General features: G+C 38.9%; 1 protein-coding gene across 2 annotated transcripts in view; it reads right to left on the reverse strand.

Annotated features, from left to right (window-relative positions):
* Positions 1-17,258, reverse strand: part of REEP3 (receptor accessory protein 3) — a 98,072-nt gene that overhangs the window by 10,979 nt on the left and 69,835 nt on the right. For both annotated transcript variants that reach the window (XM_080822680.1, XM_080822679.1), the window contains exons 3-6: positions 16,938-17,014; positions 14,490-14,610; positions 14,198-14,311; positions 2,874-3,021 (exon numbers count right to left, since the gene is read on the reverse strand). In XM_080822680.1, coding sequence (XP_080678806.1) covers positions 2,874-3,021; positions 14,198-14,311; positions 14,490-14,610; positions 16,938-17,014 — 460 coding nt within the window. The remainder of the gene's footprint in view (positions 1-2,873; positions 3,022-14,197; positions 14,312-14,489; positions 14,611-16,937; positions 17,015-17,258) is intronic.

Raw genomic sequence — 17,258 nt, forward strand, 5'->3', positions numbered from 1 at the left:
ACCTGTTTGAGCCATCCGCTGTGACTCTTCCCAGCTATCACACCAGATGTGTGGGTGACGAAGACTTTGCCATTATGACTCCAGCCCTAGGTGCTGTCCCCTGTGCCTGCAGTAAGAGCAGGAACTGCCTCCCTGAGCCCAGTCGCCCCCAGATTCAGGAGCAAAATAAATGACTGTGACTTTTTTTTAAGGCCATTGTTTGTAGTTCGTTACACAGAAAAAGAGAACTAGAATAGTTACCAACCCAGAACACTGCTAATTAAGAAAATCTTTTTGCCAATCTGGTGAGCAAAAATTACTATTATTACCATTTTAATTTACTGTTTCTTTGACTGTGAGGCTGAGCATCTTTTTCATGTAGTAATTGGTCAGCTGTATTCTTTGGTAGAATTAACAATAATTGGCTTGTAAGAATTCTTTGCATGGTTAAAATCTGAGCCCTTTGCCTGTATCAGATGAGAATTTCTTCTAGTTTGTTTTTTTATGGCATGGAATATTTTTCCCTTCCATGTTATACATTTTTTTTAATACAGAGAACGAACTCTCAAGTTTTTCCTTTTATGTCTTCTGGTATTGATGCCATGCTTAAGAAGTCTGGCACATTAGGGCGCCTGCCTGGGTGACTCAGTCAGTTAAGCATCTGCCTTCAGCTCAGGTCGTGACCCCAGGGTACTGGGATCGAGCCCGAATTAAGCTCCCTGCTCAGTGGGAAGCCTGCTTCTTCCTCTCCCACTCCTCCCTTCATGTGCTCTCTGTCAAATAAATACATTAAAAAAAAAAAAAAAGTCTTGTCATATCCTAAGGGTATAAACAGATACTCAGGAATGTCCCACTATATTATAGCTCAGTGTCTTACATTTAAGTCTTAATCTTTTAGGTATTTTGATGAAAGGCTTGAGGTAGAGGTGTAACTTCATTTCCTACCCCATCTTCTAAGTCTAGCAATTATTCTGACACCACTTATTTATCTGCCTTTCCCCCACCCACCTGAAAGGCCATCATCCCCATTCGATAAACTTCCATGTATATCTGGACTGTGTTTACACAGACGATCTATAATTATCTTCTCTTCAACTATTCCTGTCCTGGAACCTTACTACGTTTTAAAAATATTTTCAAGGGACACCTGGGTGGCTCAGTTGGTTGGGCAGCTGCCTTCGGCTCAGGTCATGATCCCAGCGTCCTGGGATCGAGTCCCACATCCGGCTCCTTGCTCGGCAGGGAGCCTGCTTCTCCCTCTGCCTGCCACTCTGTCTGCTTGTGCTCACTCTCGCTCCTCTCTCTCTCTCTCTCTCTCTGACAAATAAATAAATAAATAAATCTTTGAAAAAAAAAATATTTTCGAGAGAGAACGTTTTTGTTAAATTTCTTCCTTAGGGAAGAAAGAGCTCAGAATACATAAAATTCTGTAGGAAGTTTGGAAGTTGGGCAAAGTACGCATATTAGAATTTTAATTTCATAACTGGACAAGTCCCTTTTTTGTTACTTACTTCATATCTCTCTAATCTTAAGTTATTTTAATTTCATGGCTTAAAATTTAACAGAAGAACTAAATAGGACCTTACTATCTTAAAATAGTTTTGTAACATTATTTTAAGTTTAATAGATGAATATCATAAAAAGAGCTATGGATTTTCATATTTATTACTTTGTTTTCATTTAAATATTAGAATATCATTCTTAGCCAATTCTAAAGTATAATTATTAATAAACTGCTGGCAAAGGGCTCAGGTAACTGGTCCAAGTGAAGCAAAATATATACAGTAGACCCTAGAATCAAAATCAGTAATTTTTAAATGTATATTAAGAAAATGCCTATATTGGAAACTACTTTTACATTGTTAATGTATTAAGGATAACAGTTCAAAGTTCTATGGTTCTCATTCTTAAAGATATTACTACTTTAATCAATGGCCAATGCTTAATTACTAGCAGTCACCCACTTTCTAAAGTCATTCACTCTAGAGAGAATTCAGAAGTAAGTTCACTATTTTTCTCTGTAGGATGGAACTGTTACTGTATTTCTCAAATTGTTTTCAATATAAAGGACGATTTTTAACCTCCCTCAAAATAAAACCACTTAAAAAAACAAACACAAAAACACTGGATAGCCTTGTACCTTATGGACTTCAACAATATAGAAATAAGAAATGTCATGAAGATCTTAATTTTCAGCTGAGTCTTGAACTACAACTTTCTTACATTGTGGTAAAATGACTAAGGAGCGATGTCTTTTTATTTATGGGTATATTTCTAAGATAAGAATAATTTGTTGAAGTTTTAGAACATATTGACTCTGCCATGCTCCTAATTTATATCAGAAATACCTACAAGTCAGTTCTTGAACAAGAATACATCATTTCAATATATTCCCCACTGCAGTAATCCTATTTACAAACTGAGTCACCCCCCTTTGTCACCCACTTCAAACTTTTTATCTTGTGAATCAATACTCTTATTTGTTCATGGCATTTACAGTAAAGAGTGTTTAACTATCCAACTCCTCAGATGTCACTACACAGTTTGAGTTGAAAGACGGCTGACCACAGGTCCGAACTGGTGCCGGTGGTGGGGAGGTGGGAGCCACCACACAGAGGGCATCTAAAAACTCATGGAGGCCCAAGAGGCTACTGTTCCTTTCTTAGTTGGATAATCCTTAGAGTCAACAAAAGGCAAGCCCCAACTTCATTCAGAGAAAATTGAGAGAAAGAGAACTCCAGTTGAGTGTAAATTCATAGACATCAGTGTGAATCATGTCTACTCAAATTCAGAGAGTTACTGTGTATTATTACCGTGTACCCACCTGGACTCAAAATTCCAACTGCAAAAGGAAAATACGTCAAAACAAACAAAACAAAACAAACAGAGCGCACCTGCTGATTCACCGGAGACTGATTTACTTTTCTTTCTTGTTTCTTGTAGAGGTTGGAATGGTCTCTGTCCCACAGGCTCATCACCTTGGATAGCTGTTAGATCATGCATACTAAAACTTCGTAAACGTTCGGTTATTGCTCCTTGGCTCTATTTAACAGAGAAGTGATAGATCCGAGAAAAGAAAAACACACACACACACTTTAAAATATTTCATAGGCTTACGTTTAAGTTTCTCCCAACATTTTATCATGAGGCTGATTTTATTATGAAACTTTCAGAAAAGGTGAAAAACAACCCAGTGAACAGCCCTAGATTGTTTCTAGTTTGCTGTATTTTCTTCACCACGCATCTACCATCTACCCATCCATCAACCCATTTTTAAAATGCATTTCAAAGTAAGTTCTAGACATTGCACTCCCAAACATTTCAGCTTCAGAATTTGTTTTAAATGTAAAAAAAAAAAAAAAAAAAAGTATGATGAGCTTACCCTCTGAGTAGACAGCAACCACTATTTTGCTCTCTCCTAAAACTGGCCCTTTGGGACTTATGATTTACAAGTTTTTAAAGTAAAAGACATACTGTTTAACTTTTTCTTTTTAGATTTTATTTATTTATTTTATTTGAGAAAGAAAAAGCATGGGGGGGGAGGGGCAGAACGAGAGGGAGGGGGAAAGAATCTCAAGCAGACTTCTTGCTGAGGGCAGAGCTGGTTACAAGCTTGATCATGACCTGAGCCAAACCAAGAACTGGTAGGTTAATGGACTGACCCACCCAGGCAACCCAAACGCATACTCTTTTAAAGATAAGCTAAGTCAGGAGTGGTAATGACTCTACTTAGTATCAGGTTAAAAAAAAAAAAAAATTAAAAGCCAAAGAATCTTGGATACAAAAATGATATTTAGTTAATGAATTTACTATCTGGCAAGGCATATCTACTACTATGCAATTTGATTTTAAGTCATTTTACTTATTTCTTCATTTAAAAGATTTTATTTATTTATTTGAGAGAGAGAGAATAGACAGGGAGAAGGGTGGAGGAAAAGGGAGAAGCAGAGTCCTGCTGAGCCTGGGCCTGGATGCGGGCCAATCCTAGGACCTGGAGATCATGACCTGATGGGGAAGTCAGATGCTTAACTGACTAAGCCACCCAGGCGTCTCTGAGTTTAAGTCATTTTAAAGCCTTAACAATATGATAGACACTGGGCACATGTGGGTATTTAAATTTAAATTAACTAAAATTAACTAAAATTAAAAATTTAGTTCCTCAAGTACATATTCCAAATGCTCAATAGCCACATGTGGCTAGTGGCTGCTGTACTGGACAGCACAGACAGAATTTTCTGCATCACTGCAGTGATGCAGAAAATTCAATAATTTTTATCACTGCCCAGCTCTGAAAGGGACATTTCTGAACTTCACAGACCTAACTGCATTTCTTTCCAAAATATAAAGGGAAAAAAATAATTTCTAAATTTACCCACTTATAAGATTTGCATAGCATACAGATGACTCATTTCTTATTTATAGCGGTTTTAAAAATATTCTTCTAAAGGATTTTTACTCTTATTATTTCTTCTCACACGTGTGAATTTATGATTGCCTCTACTTAAGATTGTACTGCAGAAACACTCATCCTTAATGGTGCATCTCTCAATTTCTAGATTTCAAAGCCTGAGGCACTATGAACATTTGGACCTTATAGTATTTTAAGCTGAAAAAAGATCTTGATTCAGCTACTCTGAGCTAGTGATATCATATTATATCAAAACCAAATGCCATTTCTATACCCACTTAGGCTCTGTATTTGTACATTTTTAGATTGTGAAAATAAATTGTTAAATTAAAGGTTCTATATTCTCAATAAAAATAATTGGGTTCCACATGTCTTTAAACATACTCGTAATGGTTTATTCCATTATACTTTCTTCCTCTTCATCAGATATCACTTTAAAGATATAGGGGACAGAAGACATCAGAGATGCATGAGAAGGAAGCGACCAGTGCATGTCTGAAACAGACCTTGTTTTCTCAAAACGGTCAACATTTCTTTTTTCCCACCTTGGTATTTCTGTGACCCCCTCCCAGCAATTCTTGACTTTTCACCTACTGCCAAATGATGACAACTGGCATACACATCTGTAGGGCCTGCTACCTGACTCAGGAGCAATTTCCAAGGTGGGCTGTGACTGCCAAACCCTCCCACTTAGGAAGGAATGTCTCAGAATGCAAATAAGTCAAATGGCCACTGAATCAGTCCAGCACTGATTCATCTACAAACTTTGGTTTCTTTAACGAGTATGATCCACGAATTATTTAGAGCATACCTCACAAACGAACTCACACATTCTTCTTAGTTCTAGTGTTCTGCTGTGCAATTCCTGTCTCCAGAGGAGGAATTTTAGAAACCAAAGGAGAGTGACTAATTTTAGTCTTCTTCCATTCTCCTGGTGGACTGACTGGTATGTCACTGATAGTGAGCATATTATAAGTGAACTAAATGTTCTTCTGCTGCTGCTGCTTTTTCACTGCTCTCGACTACTCAAGAGTTCTCCGCAGACACTGGACTGCAGAAGAGGCTGGGCAGTGAACTGCAGGTATGGTCCTGGGTTCACATGGGAAGACCACACCATCCACCAGGGGTTTGCTTCAGGCTGATTAAAGGTGAACAGTGACCAACCCTGAGGCATCTGGATTTTAAAAGAGCTCTTGAGTAACCAACCCTATAGCCCCAAGTATTACCAACATGCTCAAGGCTTCAAGGAAGGCCAAGTACTGTAGGGAAAAGCAAAAGGGGGCCGTGTACACTCTTTGAGGATTCCCAACATTTTCAACAGCCAGTACCGCCTCAAAGAATCGGGTTTTCCACTGTGTATTTTCTTATGGGCCCAGAATAGAGTGAATGTGGGAAGAGAGAATTAATGCAGTATTGTGAACTTCAAAAACATTACATAAATCCCAAGTCTGTAACCACTTTAAAGTGACCAATGTGACCACTTTAAAGAAGTGTAATTATAAAATAATCATGCTTAAAGGCAGACCTATTCCCACCAATTTTTAATATCTTCAGCACAAAAAGCCCATTAACCAAGAAAATTATGTTTAAAATAAAATGTTAAGTGGAAACCTTCCCCTTGACCTCAGAATTCTAAATCATATCCACAATATGGCTGCAAGTATGTAGTATGGCTTAAGCAGACAGGGAAAATATGCAAAAATGAAAACAGTATGATATTGAGGCAGATGGGATGGGTGATTTTATTCTTTTTCTCAGTAATTTTTTCAATATTACAAAATTAGAATTATAGATGGATAGTATAGTGAAATTTTTGTTTGTTTTTTAAGATTTGAATATTGTTTATTATAAACTGGATGGGATCCTGATTTCTTTTCATTTCCTCCAATGCCCGGCTACAAGACAACTCTCCAAATGAACATTTTCTATTTTTACAGTGATGTTTTAACTGTAATGTTAACTGTAAGAATTTCTGATCTATTTCCTGCTCATTTCCCTTGTAACCAAGCCCTTACTCCCATGATCAAAAGAAACACTGTTTCTCTATTTTGAGGGCACAAGTGGGGCATTATAGTTACTTGTCAGTAACAATGCTAAAATGTATGGAGGTTTTGTTTAAATTGATACTATTTTATTTATTTTCTTCCTATTTGGTTTAAATAACATTAAGCCAAAAGTATAAAAAAATGCAGAAAGGTTCTAGTTTGAAGAGGAAAAGCCATGTGGAAATGGCACTTTTGGTCATTAGTCATAAGGAGGAAGGGAGTTCCCATCTACAAGGTAAGTCGATATCCCAGATTTTAGATCCCATTCTCCATGGAATTGTATGTACGCTGCTTATGCTAAAATTGATCCTAAAAATCGAAGAGAAAGCAACAGAAAGATTATGATGAGAACACAAAAATCAAAGTAATTAAGAACTATTTTGCAGACTATTTTACATTAAGACTGATCCTCACTAGCAGGAGTGTCCTAAAACCTTCAGGTGACTCAAAATTCTCAGGGTTTGAATTTGGATAGGCCCAGAACATCCATTTAAAATGTTCCATTTAAAACGGGAACACTAGGGACACCTGGGTGGCTCAATCATTAAGTTGCTGCCTTCAGCTCAGGTCATGATCTCAGGGTCCTGGGATTGGGCCTGCACGGGGCTCTCTCTCAGCTGGAGGCCTGCTTCTCCCTCTCCTACTCCCCCTGCTTGTGTTCCCTCTCTTGCTGTGTCTCTCTCTGTCAAATAAATAAATAAAATCTTAAAAAAAAATGAAATAAAACGGAAACACTTGTAGGAACTGACTGGGTCGGTCCTTGGGTTCAGCACATTCATGCTCTACGAAGGATTCTTCAGCTGAGAAAAGGGACCTTGTATGTAGGACTAATTCTAACTGCGCTACTCTTGAAGAATTCTGCCTTTGTTTAAATACTTCATTTCCTGATGAAACACTATGTTAAAATTATTATAGTTTGTGTTAAGTAAGGGGAATTTACCATGCTTATCAGCATCGTAGGACAAAACTTTCAACTGGGGGCTCCTGGGTGGCTCCGAAGGTTAAGCGTCTGCCTTCGGTTCGGGTCATGATCTCAAGGTCTTGGGACTGAGCCCCAGGCGGAGCTCCCTGCTCAGGGGGCAGTCTGCTTCTCCCTCTCCTCCCTGCTTGTGCTCTCTTGCTATCTTTGTCTCTCTCTCTCTCTCTCTCAAATACATAAAATCTTTAAAAACAAAAAACTTCCAACCTATTCTCTTCATATTTTAAATTAAGAATTTAAAAACAGGGGTGCCTAGGTGGCTCAGTCTGTTAAGCCTCCAACTGCTGATTTTTGCTCAGGACATGATTTCAGGGTTCTGGGATTTGGAGCTCCCAAGTCGGGCTCTGTGCTCAGTGGGGAGTCTACTTGAGAATTCCCTACCCCCACCCCCCTTACATGCTCTTTTTCTCTCTCTTAAATAAAAATAAATAAATCTTAAAAAAAAAAAAGGAATTTAAAAACATAATCAGTATTCTTTGTAATCTTACAATCTCCTACAGAATAATTCTTACTATACTGTTCAATAATGAATAGCTATTAAGGTCTATTTCTTGTTGCTCTTTGACATATTACATTAAAACGCTGATAAGGTTAGTTCCAAGTTTTTAGGGACATCTCCTTTTCCCCTAAGGACATTTGACAATTAATCTGATTAAGTCTAGAATGGAACTGACTGCATTTGTATTAGGTAAATAATATATTTTAATGCCTTTTTTAAAAAAAAGATTTTATTTATTTATTTGACAGGGAGAGAGATCACAAGTAGGCAGAGAGGCAGGCGGGGGGCGGGGGTGGTGGTGCAGCAGGCTCCCAGTTGAGCAGAGAGCCCAATGCGGGGCTTGATCCCAGGACCCTGAGATCATGACCTGAGCTGAAGGCAGAGGCTTAACCCACTGAGCCACCCAGGTGCCCCTATTTTAATGCTTTTAAGATGAAAGCAATATATATTTATCAAAGGACATTTGTAACAGAGGAAGATATGAAGAAGAAAATAAAATCATTTGTAACCCACCACACCAAAACTGTCTATACATATTCATGTATCATTTTAAGATTTTTCCGACTCAGACTTTTATTTTTTTAAGATTTTATTTATTTATTTGACAGAAAGAGGCAGAGAGGGAGGCAGAGAGGCAGGCAGAGAGAGAGAGAGGAGAAAGCAGGCTCCCTGCCGAGCAGAGGGCCTCATGCGGGGCTCGATCCCAGGACCCTAGGATCATGACCCGAGCCGAAGGCAGAGGCTTTAATCCACTGAGCCGCCCAGGTGCCCCTGACTCATACTTTTAGATCAAGCTTTCTCAGTTTCAGCATTATTGCTGTTTTGGGCTGGAAAATTGTTTGTTGTGGATCACAGGATATTTATGTAGCATTCCTGACTTCTACCCTCTAGATACAAATAGCAGCACCCCTCACTGTCAGCTGTGACAACCCAAAATGTCTCCAGACGTTGCCAAATGTTCTTCTGGGGGCAAAATCCCCTCCCACTGAGGACCAACCACTGTTTCAGAGGTCTAAGAGGTTTTAGGAGTCAGGTTTCACCTCTTTGATTTATAGGTGAGAAAATTAATACTTAGAGAGATCAGTGCAGACGATCTGCCCAGAATCTCATGACTAATTAAATTAGGGTAGAATCGGGCTAGAAAATGCAGATAACTAGACTAGTAGTAAATTAAATATTCATTATAATTCTGCTTCCCTAGATGGTAGGGAAAATAGTGTGACCTTTCTTTCTGTTGTCAGGACAAATGCTATTTTTTAAATGGATGATACAAAGCAGCTGAATATCCTCAAATCCTCTTACAAACAGAAAGCCTTTAAAGCAGACAGCAAGATGTCAGCAGTATGACCTAATCATCATCATTTATAGTTTATTAGATTTTAGCAATTTAACCTGTAAGACTCTAATTTCTGTGATAATTGATTTTTTTTTTTTTAAATGCTAAAGAGTTCACCAAGAAAAGGCTGCCAGAGAAAATTCAGAGATGGTTAATACGACTAACAGTATTTTTCTTCCTCTGTCCTTTATCTGTGTTGCTCCTCTGTAAAAAGCCACCTGCATTTCTCATGTGAAAGCTATGGAATGTTGAACGTCCTCAGCAAAGTCCTTGAAGGTCCTTCCTATGTGTGTGCTTTGCTCAGCCAAAATAAACTTGTACACTGACCTTGCGAACAGATGCCTGGTAATGAGGTCATAGAACTGAGTAACATTTTCAGAAAATTGCTTTACGGTGTCATAAATGTTCTGATTAGATTCCTATTTTCATCTTTAACATGCTCAGGTGGTTCAACCTGGGAATCCTAGGTACGGCTATTACCCATCTTTAAAGGTCACACCAAGAGTCCAATCATTTTTAGCCTGAAAGATATTTTTAACAAACTATAGGTTGTAAAAATCTTAAATTAATTCTCAAGGCTTACTATTGGCTTTCTTGAAGTTTCTCCTTAAACTTGACCTATTTCCTATTTCAGTTTCAATTTACTCTTTAGTCTGAAATGTCTGGTTCAGCGATTTCTTCCATCATCGTGCCTTTCTTTGACATCTCCAGAGATGAAACTAATTTCACTTACATGAAAATAGGCACAGTCCAACTTGAGGCAAACAGTTTTAACATAATGCTACATGCAGCATATTTAATGACTATTTCTAATGAATAAAAGCCAGGATGGCTGAAGCCAACATTCACTGTGTTCATGCTGGGATGGAGACAGCTACCTCATGCACAGTGATCTTGATAACAAAAGGACCGCCACATCACAAACAAGAAGGGAAAGTTCCAAAATGAATTCAAATTACGGGACATGTGTCTGACTTGCAGGGGTAACTCAGTTGATTCTTCTGTTCTCTATTTCTTGCCTTTGAAGTGGGGAGGTGGTTTTATGATGCCAAATATATAGATAAAAACAAACAATGAATCACAAAGAAGAAATGCTTGTATAGCCTTTCTGAAGGAAAGCATTTCTGTGAGCTAATGCTTATTTTAATAATGGGAGGGCAGGGGGAAAGCTCTTAGCCACTGCAGATGAGATAAAATTTTCACTCAGTGAAAACAGACCCTCAGCGAGACAGCAGCCTGTGAGAGGAGGGACTATGTCTGTCTTGCCCACGGCTGCACGCCCGGCACCTGCCGTATAACAGGCACTGAACAAACCCATGTTGAACAAATACACAGGATGCCAAACACTGATCACAGCAAAGGATAAAATACAAATAAACGAGGAGACAATGAGGAGAAGATAATATAGTGGGGATTTCTGATTCCCCACATAGAGGCTTTGGAAGTAGTAACCATAGTCCAAGTAAAATAAATATCCCATGAAATGGTCACAGTATGTAGAAAGGTGTCTCACAGAGTTGCAGGACTAGAAATGATACTTAGATGTTAAAGAGAGGAAGAAAGATGGGATTTATATGCTTTTCTGTTTCTCAGAACAATGTTCTAAAAATCCATATTTTCTAAGCAGTGTTTCAAGCTGCAATTTAATTTTTAGTTGCTATGCCATAGAATCATATTGAATGATGCTTTTAAATATGTAAAATTCAGAAAGCATCTTCTTGGGGGGGGGGTGATGGTTTAAGACCTGTACCAGTTGACCCTTGATCAATGTGGGGGTTACGGGCATCAACTCACTGGGCAGTAAAAAAATCTGTGTCTAAGTTTTGACTCCCTTGAGATTTAACTAATAGCCTACCGATTGGTGACTGTAAGTCACACTGATAACAGTTGATTAACATGTACTTTGTAGGTCATATGTATTATATACTGTCCTTTTACAATAAAGTAAGCTAGAAAAAAGAAAATGTTACTGAGAAAATCTTATTAAGGAAGAGAAAATACATATACACAGTACTATACTGTATTTACTGAAAAAAATTGGTATATAATTGGATCCAACAAGTTGATAGCCTTGATTGTTCAAGGGTCAATGGCACTTCATTTGTGAAGTCGAATAAAGTTAAATTTTGTAACAAAAGCAATAGGCTTTCTTGTTCTTCTGTCCATCTTCTTGCTGGCACCATTTTAAACCCTCTACTTTCCTATCTGGCAGGTGAGGGTTTTCTTTCTCTTCCACCTCCTCTCCTTCCCCCACCTTTCTGATAGAGCAAAATCACAGCTGTTTGATCTACAGTCTGTATTCTCATGATTATGACGTGCATGCTGTTTGCTGCTGGGCCGAGTCATACTCCATTATTATATTTCCTTTCCTATATAACTTTCTTTTCCAGAGCTAACAATATCCCATTTTTAAGTATTCATTTGATTAGTTGTCCTATGCCCTTGGTCTTAACATTGCCTCTAGCGCATTCTTCATGGTGTCTAGTGTGTCTTCTGGTTGACTGGTTGGAGCATGTGCTGACCGGTTTAAGTATCATTCCTGCAGGGGATTAAACCTATTAGATACTCTTCTCCCTGTACTTTTCCCTGAGACCCCTGTCCTGGCACCCTGAACCCATCACATCCCATCCTGGCCTGCTGTACTCTGGACTTGCACATTCTGCCTGTTTATCCTGGGAAGAAGTCCTGTCACCTTCCTTCTGTGTTGGACTCCCTGTCTCCTAGATCCTGTGGGTTTCCTTTTCCATGGATTAGTCCCTAATTTTGGCAGAGCACAGTACCCTGACAAAGAACACACACGAAGCCAATTTTGTGACTTTGCATGCCTCAAAAACAAAAAAAGAAGAAGAAGATTTATTTTCTAGGCTCACACATGACTGAGAGCTTGACTGTTATAGAATCTAAGGGTGAAAATGATTGTGGTATCATGGATGGTATTACTCTTCAGTCTTCAAGCTTTCATTGTCACTATTTAGAAATTTAATTGCTATTCTGATTCTCGATCATCTGAATGTGACATACTTTTTATCTTTGGAATCCTTAAAATTTTTTTCCTTCTTTCTGGTGTTTTGGAATATTCCAGTGACCTTTCTCCCAGTTGGTCTTTTTTTTTTCATACATTGTGCTAGGTACTCTGTGGGCCTTTTCAATCTAGAGGTTCATGTCCTTCAGTTTTGGGAAGTATTACTCTATTATTTCTTTGATAACCACATCTGTGATCACTTGTAGAATTCCTAGTTGTTGAATATTAGATCTCTTAGATGCTCTTTTTCAGTACATGTGGAAATCAAGCATGTATTTCCATTAAGCAAGAAATAAAAAGCAAATGAACTTTTAAAATGGAAAACAGTCCTTCAATAAGATGAAAATTTCACTATTTCAGTATCTGTTTATATCTATACTAATAAAAGAAAAAGCTTTTAAAAGCCAAGTAATGGGTAAACTGTACTTCACCACAGTGCTGACAGTTAATAATCGTGAATAAGATAGTTGTCTTAGGGGCGCCTGGGTGGCTCAGTGGGTTAAAGCCTCTGCCTTCGGCTCAGGTCGTGATCCCGGCGTCCTGGGATCGAGCCCCGCATCGGGCTCTCTGCTCAGCGGGGAGCCTGCTTCCTCCCTTCTCTCTCTGCCTGCCTCTCTGTCTGCTTGTGATCTGTCTGTCAAATAAATAAATAAAATCTTTAAAAAAAAAAAAAAAAAAAAAAAAAAAGATAGTTGTCTTATATGGCTAGGGCTGCAGAGTTAGTAAGTTTCTACTTAATTCTTAATGCAACACTTCTGGGTATATAATTTGAGTATAATTTTGATTTTTAAATCTGTTGATCATATTACTTGTACTTGAGCTAAAGATCACTCTGAAAAATTAAGGATCATTCTGGAAACCCCATTGAACATTCGACACCCCTTCACCATTGTTATTATATAGAATCACCACTTAATTAGAATATTTATTCCCACAGCACTGGTATTTTGGTTCAAGATAACCGAGTTGAAAAAGCCTAACTCAAAAGCTGGAATATTACTTAATCTCAATTTAACTTAATAGCAACAAACCCAAATTTTCACTGGAGAGAGAGGGAGAGACGTTGATATTAATGTTCAGTGGAGTCCTACTATATTTTGGCAAGCACTATGCTTTTGTATATGCTCTCACAGATAGGTATGTTACCCCCATTTTATACATGAAGCAACCAGTGAACACAGAGGTAAGTAAATCACCAACAGTTATTTAGAAAGTCACACTCAGCATTTTCTGGATCTGAAGCCCATTTTCTTTCCATATACTACACACCAAAATCAATTATGCTACGGTATTTAAAATAAATCACATAAAAAACTACATGCAAAGAAATCCAAACGCCATAATGCGAGTTTTCACAGAAGGCACACATTTGATAACTTCACTTGCAAAACATGACACATGACATTAGTAACTAGCTGAGTAAAATCTCAAGTTTTAAGAACAGAATTTTTCATGCCTTATTTTGAATAATCAGTTACCTCAAATTGGTTGAAGTAGGGGTGCAGGAGTAAGCCAGAAATCCTATCAAGATATTGCCATCGAGGGGGAGGAGAGAGAGACAGACAGAAAGAGGGGGACACCAGAGACAGGGAAAGAAAGAATTGTCATCTTTACTAGAGGTGATTTACTCAACCTTACTTTAAGGTTATAAAGTAGGAAAATTATGACAAAATGACATCTTTAGGTATGCCTTTCTATATTAGCTAGCTCTCATTTTGTGATCAATTAAGACTTCCAAAATATTGAGTAGTTATAAAAAACATGCATTAAAGTGTTTTTTAAATTATCCACTTGTTCTTTCCTGCATTACAAAAAAAAGCAGAAAGCAAAATTCTGCCAAAATTTTATAATGATCTGGAATAAAGAGCCACCTGACTTTTCCATTGGCTTTAATGTGACACCGGATAAAACACGTAACTAAACAGTTACCTTCACGGCTGCAGTGACAGCAGCAGTGGCTGCGAAAGCCAACCCTTGTCGCCCGAAGTTGACCACTGTCTCGTAGCCCCGCTCCTTGGCTTGTACAATATAGTCATCGATCTCCTGGGGAGAAACAAACAGACTCACAGATAGAAACTTGGTGTGACAATAGTGTCAAGAAGCCAAAAATGAGGACCTTCCCCCGCCCATGAAATGACAGTTTCACTCGTTTTATAACGTAAACCATGCCATGATGTACATTTCTAACAAGCGATTTGTAGAAATAATTTATATATCTTACCCTTTCCTTGGAAGACAGAAGTGGATGAAGGAATTTTCTATATATTAAACTTGCTCCTTTGGTATAGGGAGAGAGCAGCCACACAACAAAGGCAATCTTAAGCTCATAGTACAGGGGGAACCTAACAAGAAAAAATTTCAAAAAAACTGTTGGTGAAACTAAACTACAAGGAAGAAATCACGTATGCACACACTCATGAACGCACACAAAATTTTAAGAAAGTTCAATCACTGAGTTAAGTCTTCACATGTAAAAGTGAGCAATTAATGAAAGAACTATATTTGAATTGACTTAATTTCATTAACTATAAATGAGTTCTAACCAAAGAGGGTTAGATTGTCCTGCAGAGAACCAGGAACTTCTAGTACAAGATTCTTCTGTTGAAGAGACCATAGGCAAGATGCCAACGGACTGTAGTGGTCCAGAGAGAACATTAATAGCATCTACCCAGGGTGGTGAGGGGCACGCCCAACCCTTCCACAGGTCGCGGTACCTGACATCTCTCTGCTCACCAGGACTCAGTTTTACATGCTCCAAGGGCACAAAGTTATGCCATGAACACATCTCCTTCTCTTTCTCAGACGCCCCTGAGAACTTCCCTTCCAATCTCATTTGGCTGGAACTGCAACGCTGGGCAGCCAATCCTTCACTTGTAAGGGGAGCGGAATTCCCATGTGGTAGACTGGGAATTAGCGTTATCCACCAACGCATTCCCCTTTCTATGGGACTTTGCAGTGCTCTCTCTCCCCGTAGGCGGAGTGTACTTCCTCGAGCAATGACTGTGGGTGTAGGCATGTGACTTGCTTTGGCCAACTTCACGTCAGTCTGACATATCACATGCATGCAAAAGCTTCAAATGCCCCTTGACTTCCTCACCCTGGCATCTTGCTTTGAATTTTTGCTGTCTGCCACGGGAACAGCTGCTTCTTCAGCCTTGGTCCTCAAACAAGAAGACACTTAAAACTGAGCTGAGCCCAGCAACGCTGCAGCCAACCTTCTGCCCTTAAATGACTTGAGCAAGAAATATGTGTTTGTTTTTCTAACTCACTGTGGTTAAAAGGGTTGTCAATTGCCACAGCAAAAGTGAACTAATATACTGTAGGGGACTAGCATCCTTGGGAACTATTAAGATATGTGACATCTGAACAAATTTGGGCTCTCCTGACAAGGCAGAGGGGTACAGGGCAGTAAGGAATGACTGCTGTGTAGTCAACAAAGGGTCTTTGCCTGGTGCAATTACAGAGCAGTTTCTGGACTTCCACTGTTCCTGGTAAACTTTTTCTACATCACTTGCTTTTTACTAATGTATACATGCTACATCTGCAATCAGGAAAAAAATGAGGTCTTGAAAAAGAGAACCTCAAAACTTAAGAGACCTAGCATGGTTTGAAATTGTTCTGCCCCTTAAAACCAAATAAAACCCCCCCCCCCAAAACTCTACATCAAACACCAAACAGGTAAATGAATGAGGAAGGACTACTTAGGTTTCAAATCAGAAGAGAAAGATGGGTGCAGACACAGAGAAGTTCATGAATGAGGGCAACTTGTTAAGAACATTTAAGCCTGTGACTTCTCTATTTTTTTCTAGCAATCCAACGTGACCTAATGTGCTGTGAGAGTATGATGAGAAGAGCAAAGCCAGGAAGACAGTTTAAGGAGAGAACAGCAAATGTTTGAAACAGAAGCAGGAGGGCATGGAGGCAGTGAGTAAAGGGAATGGGGAGGTTCAAACCGATACCTATATGGGCACCCGGCTGATGCTCTGGGGGGCTGCCTTTGGGAGCCCAGGTAAAGACACAAAGTATTAGGTTTAAAGATTTTAAAAGGAGGACCTCTCCAAGTGATGGTAAAGTTTAGACGGAAATGCACCAGTGAAATATGGCACAAGGAGATTCAAGTTGTTCCACTTGGTATTACTTCTTGGTAAAATGTTAAATCCTTAAGGATATAAACATGCTTTAATTTTGTCTCAGCTATTTGGAACAGAGCAGCCAAGGAGCTGGTGGTGAGTGGGTGTCCACGTGGATGCTGACGTCATCCAGTCTGAATGTTTGTAGTTGAGAGTTTTAAGGATGGGGAGGGAGTGCTAGAACCAGATGCTGTGGGCTTCAAAGGGGGAGTCATTTAGGAAGTGATAAAGAAAAATAGCCTGAAGTCATCATGTGGAAGAAGGATAATGACAACCAAGTTTTTCTATTTCAAGATACTGGGACCTGTGTGGGATGTAGGCAGAGAGCAACCCATGGGAGAAGAATGAACTGCCCTTATCATGAGTGGGGGAGTCCTGCAAGGAAAGTAATGTTCTTACACGGAAGCCAGATGAAAATGAAACACTGGATAATTAGGGAACTTGATCCAATTCACTTGGTTACCAGCAAGAGTAGGGTAAGAACTTGGGACACCTGATAAGGAGTCTATAGTCTGGCCCTTTTCAGTGCTAGAACTTACCAAGCAACTGTTTGATCTGCTACTGTTTCAATCACAGTATACAGAGCAAAAACAATCCAGTACATCATCCATCGGACCTGGAAATAATAAAAATGCTTATGAAATAACAGACTAAGATTATCTGCAACTCTCAATAATTACATATATATTTTTAGATATACAGCAGGCTGGATCAAATGCAGAAGGTGATGGTTTAATTCTCAACAGCTTTATGTCTGTGTTCCTCATATCCTTACATCAACAGTCTTGGGATAGAAGACGAGAATTGAAGAATAACAAACCTCAAGTCCTGACACAATATAATACAGGAATTTGAAAGAA

The sequence above is a fragment of the Martes martes genome, assembly GCF_963455335.1.
Source record: "Martes martes genome assembly, chromosome: 14".
Lineage (NCBI taxonomy): Eukaryota > Metazoa > Chordata > Mammalia > Carnivora > Mustelidae > Martes > Martes martes.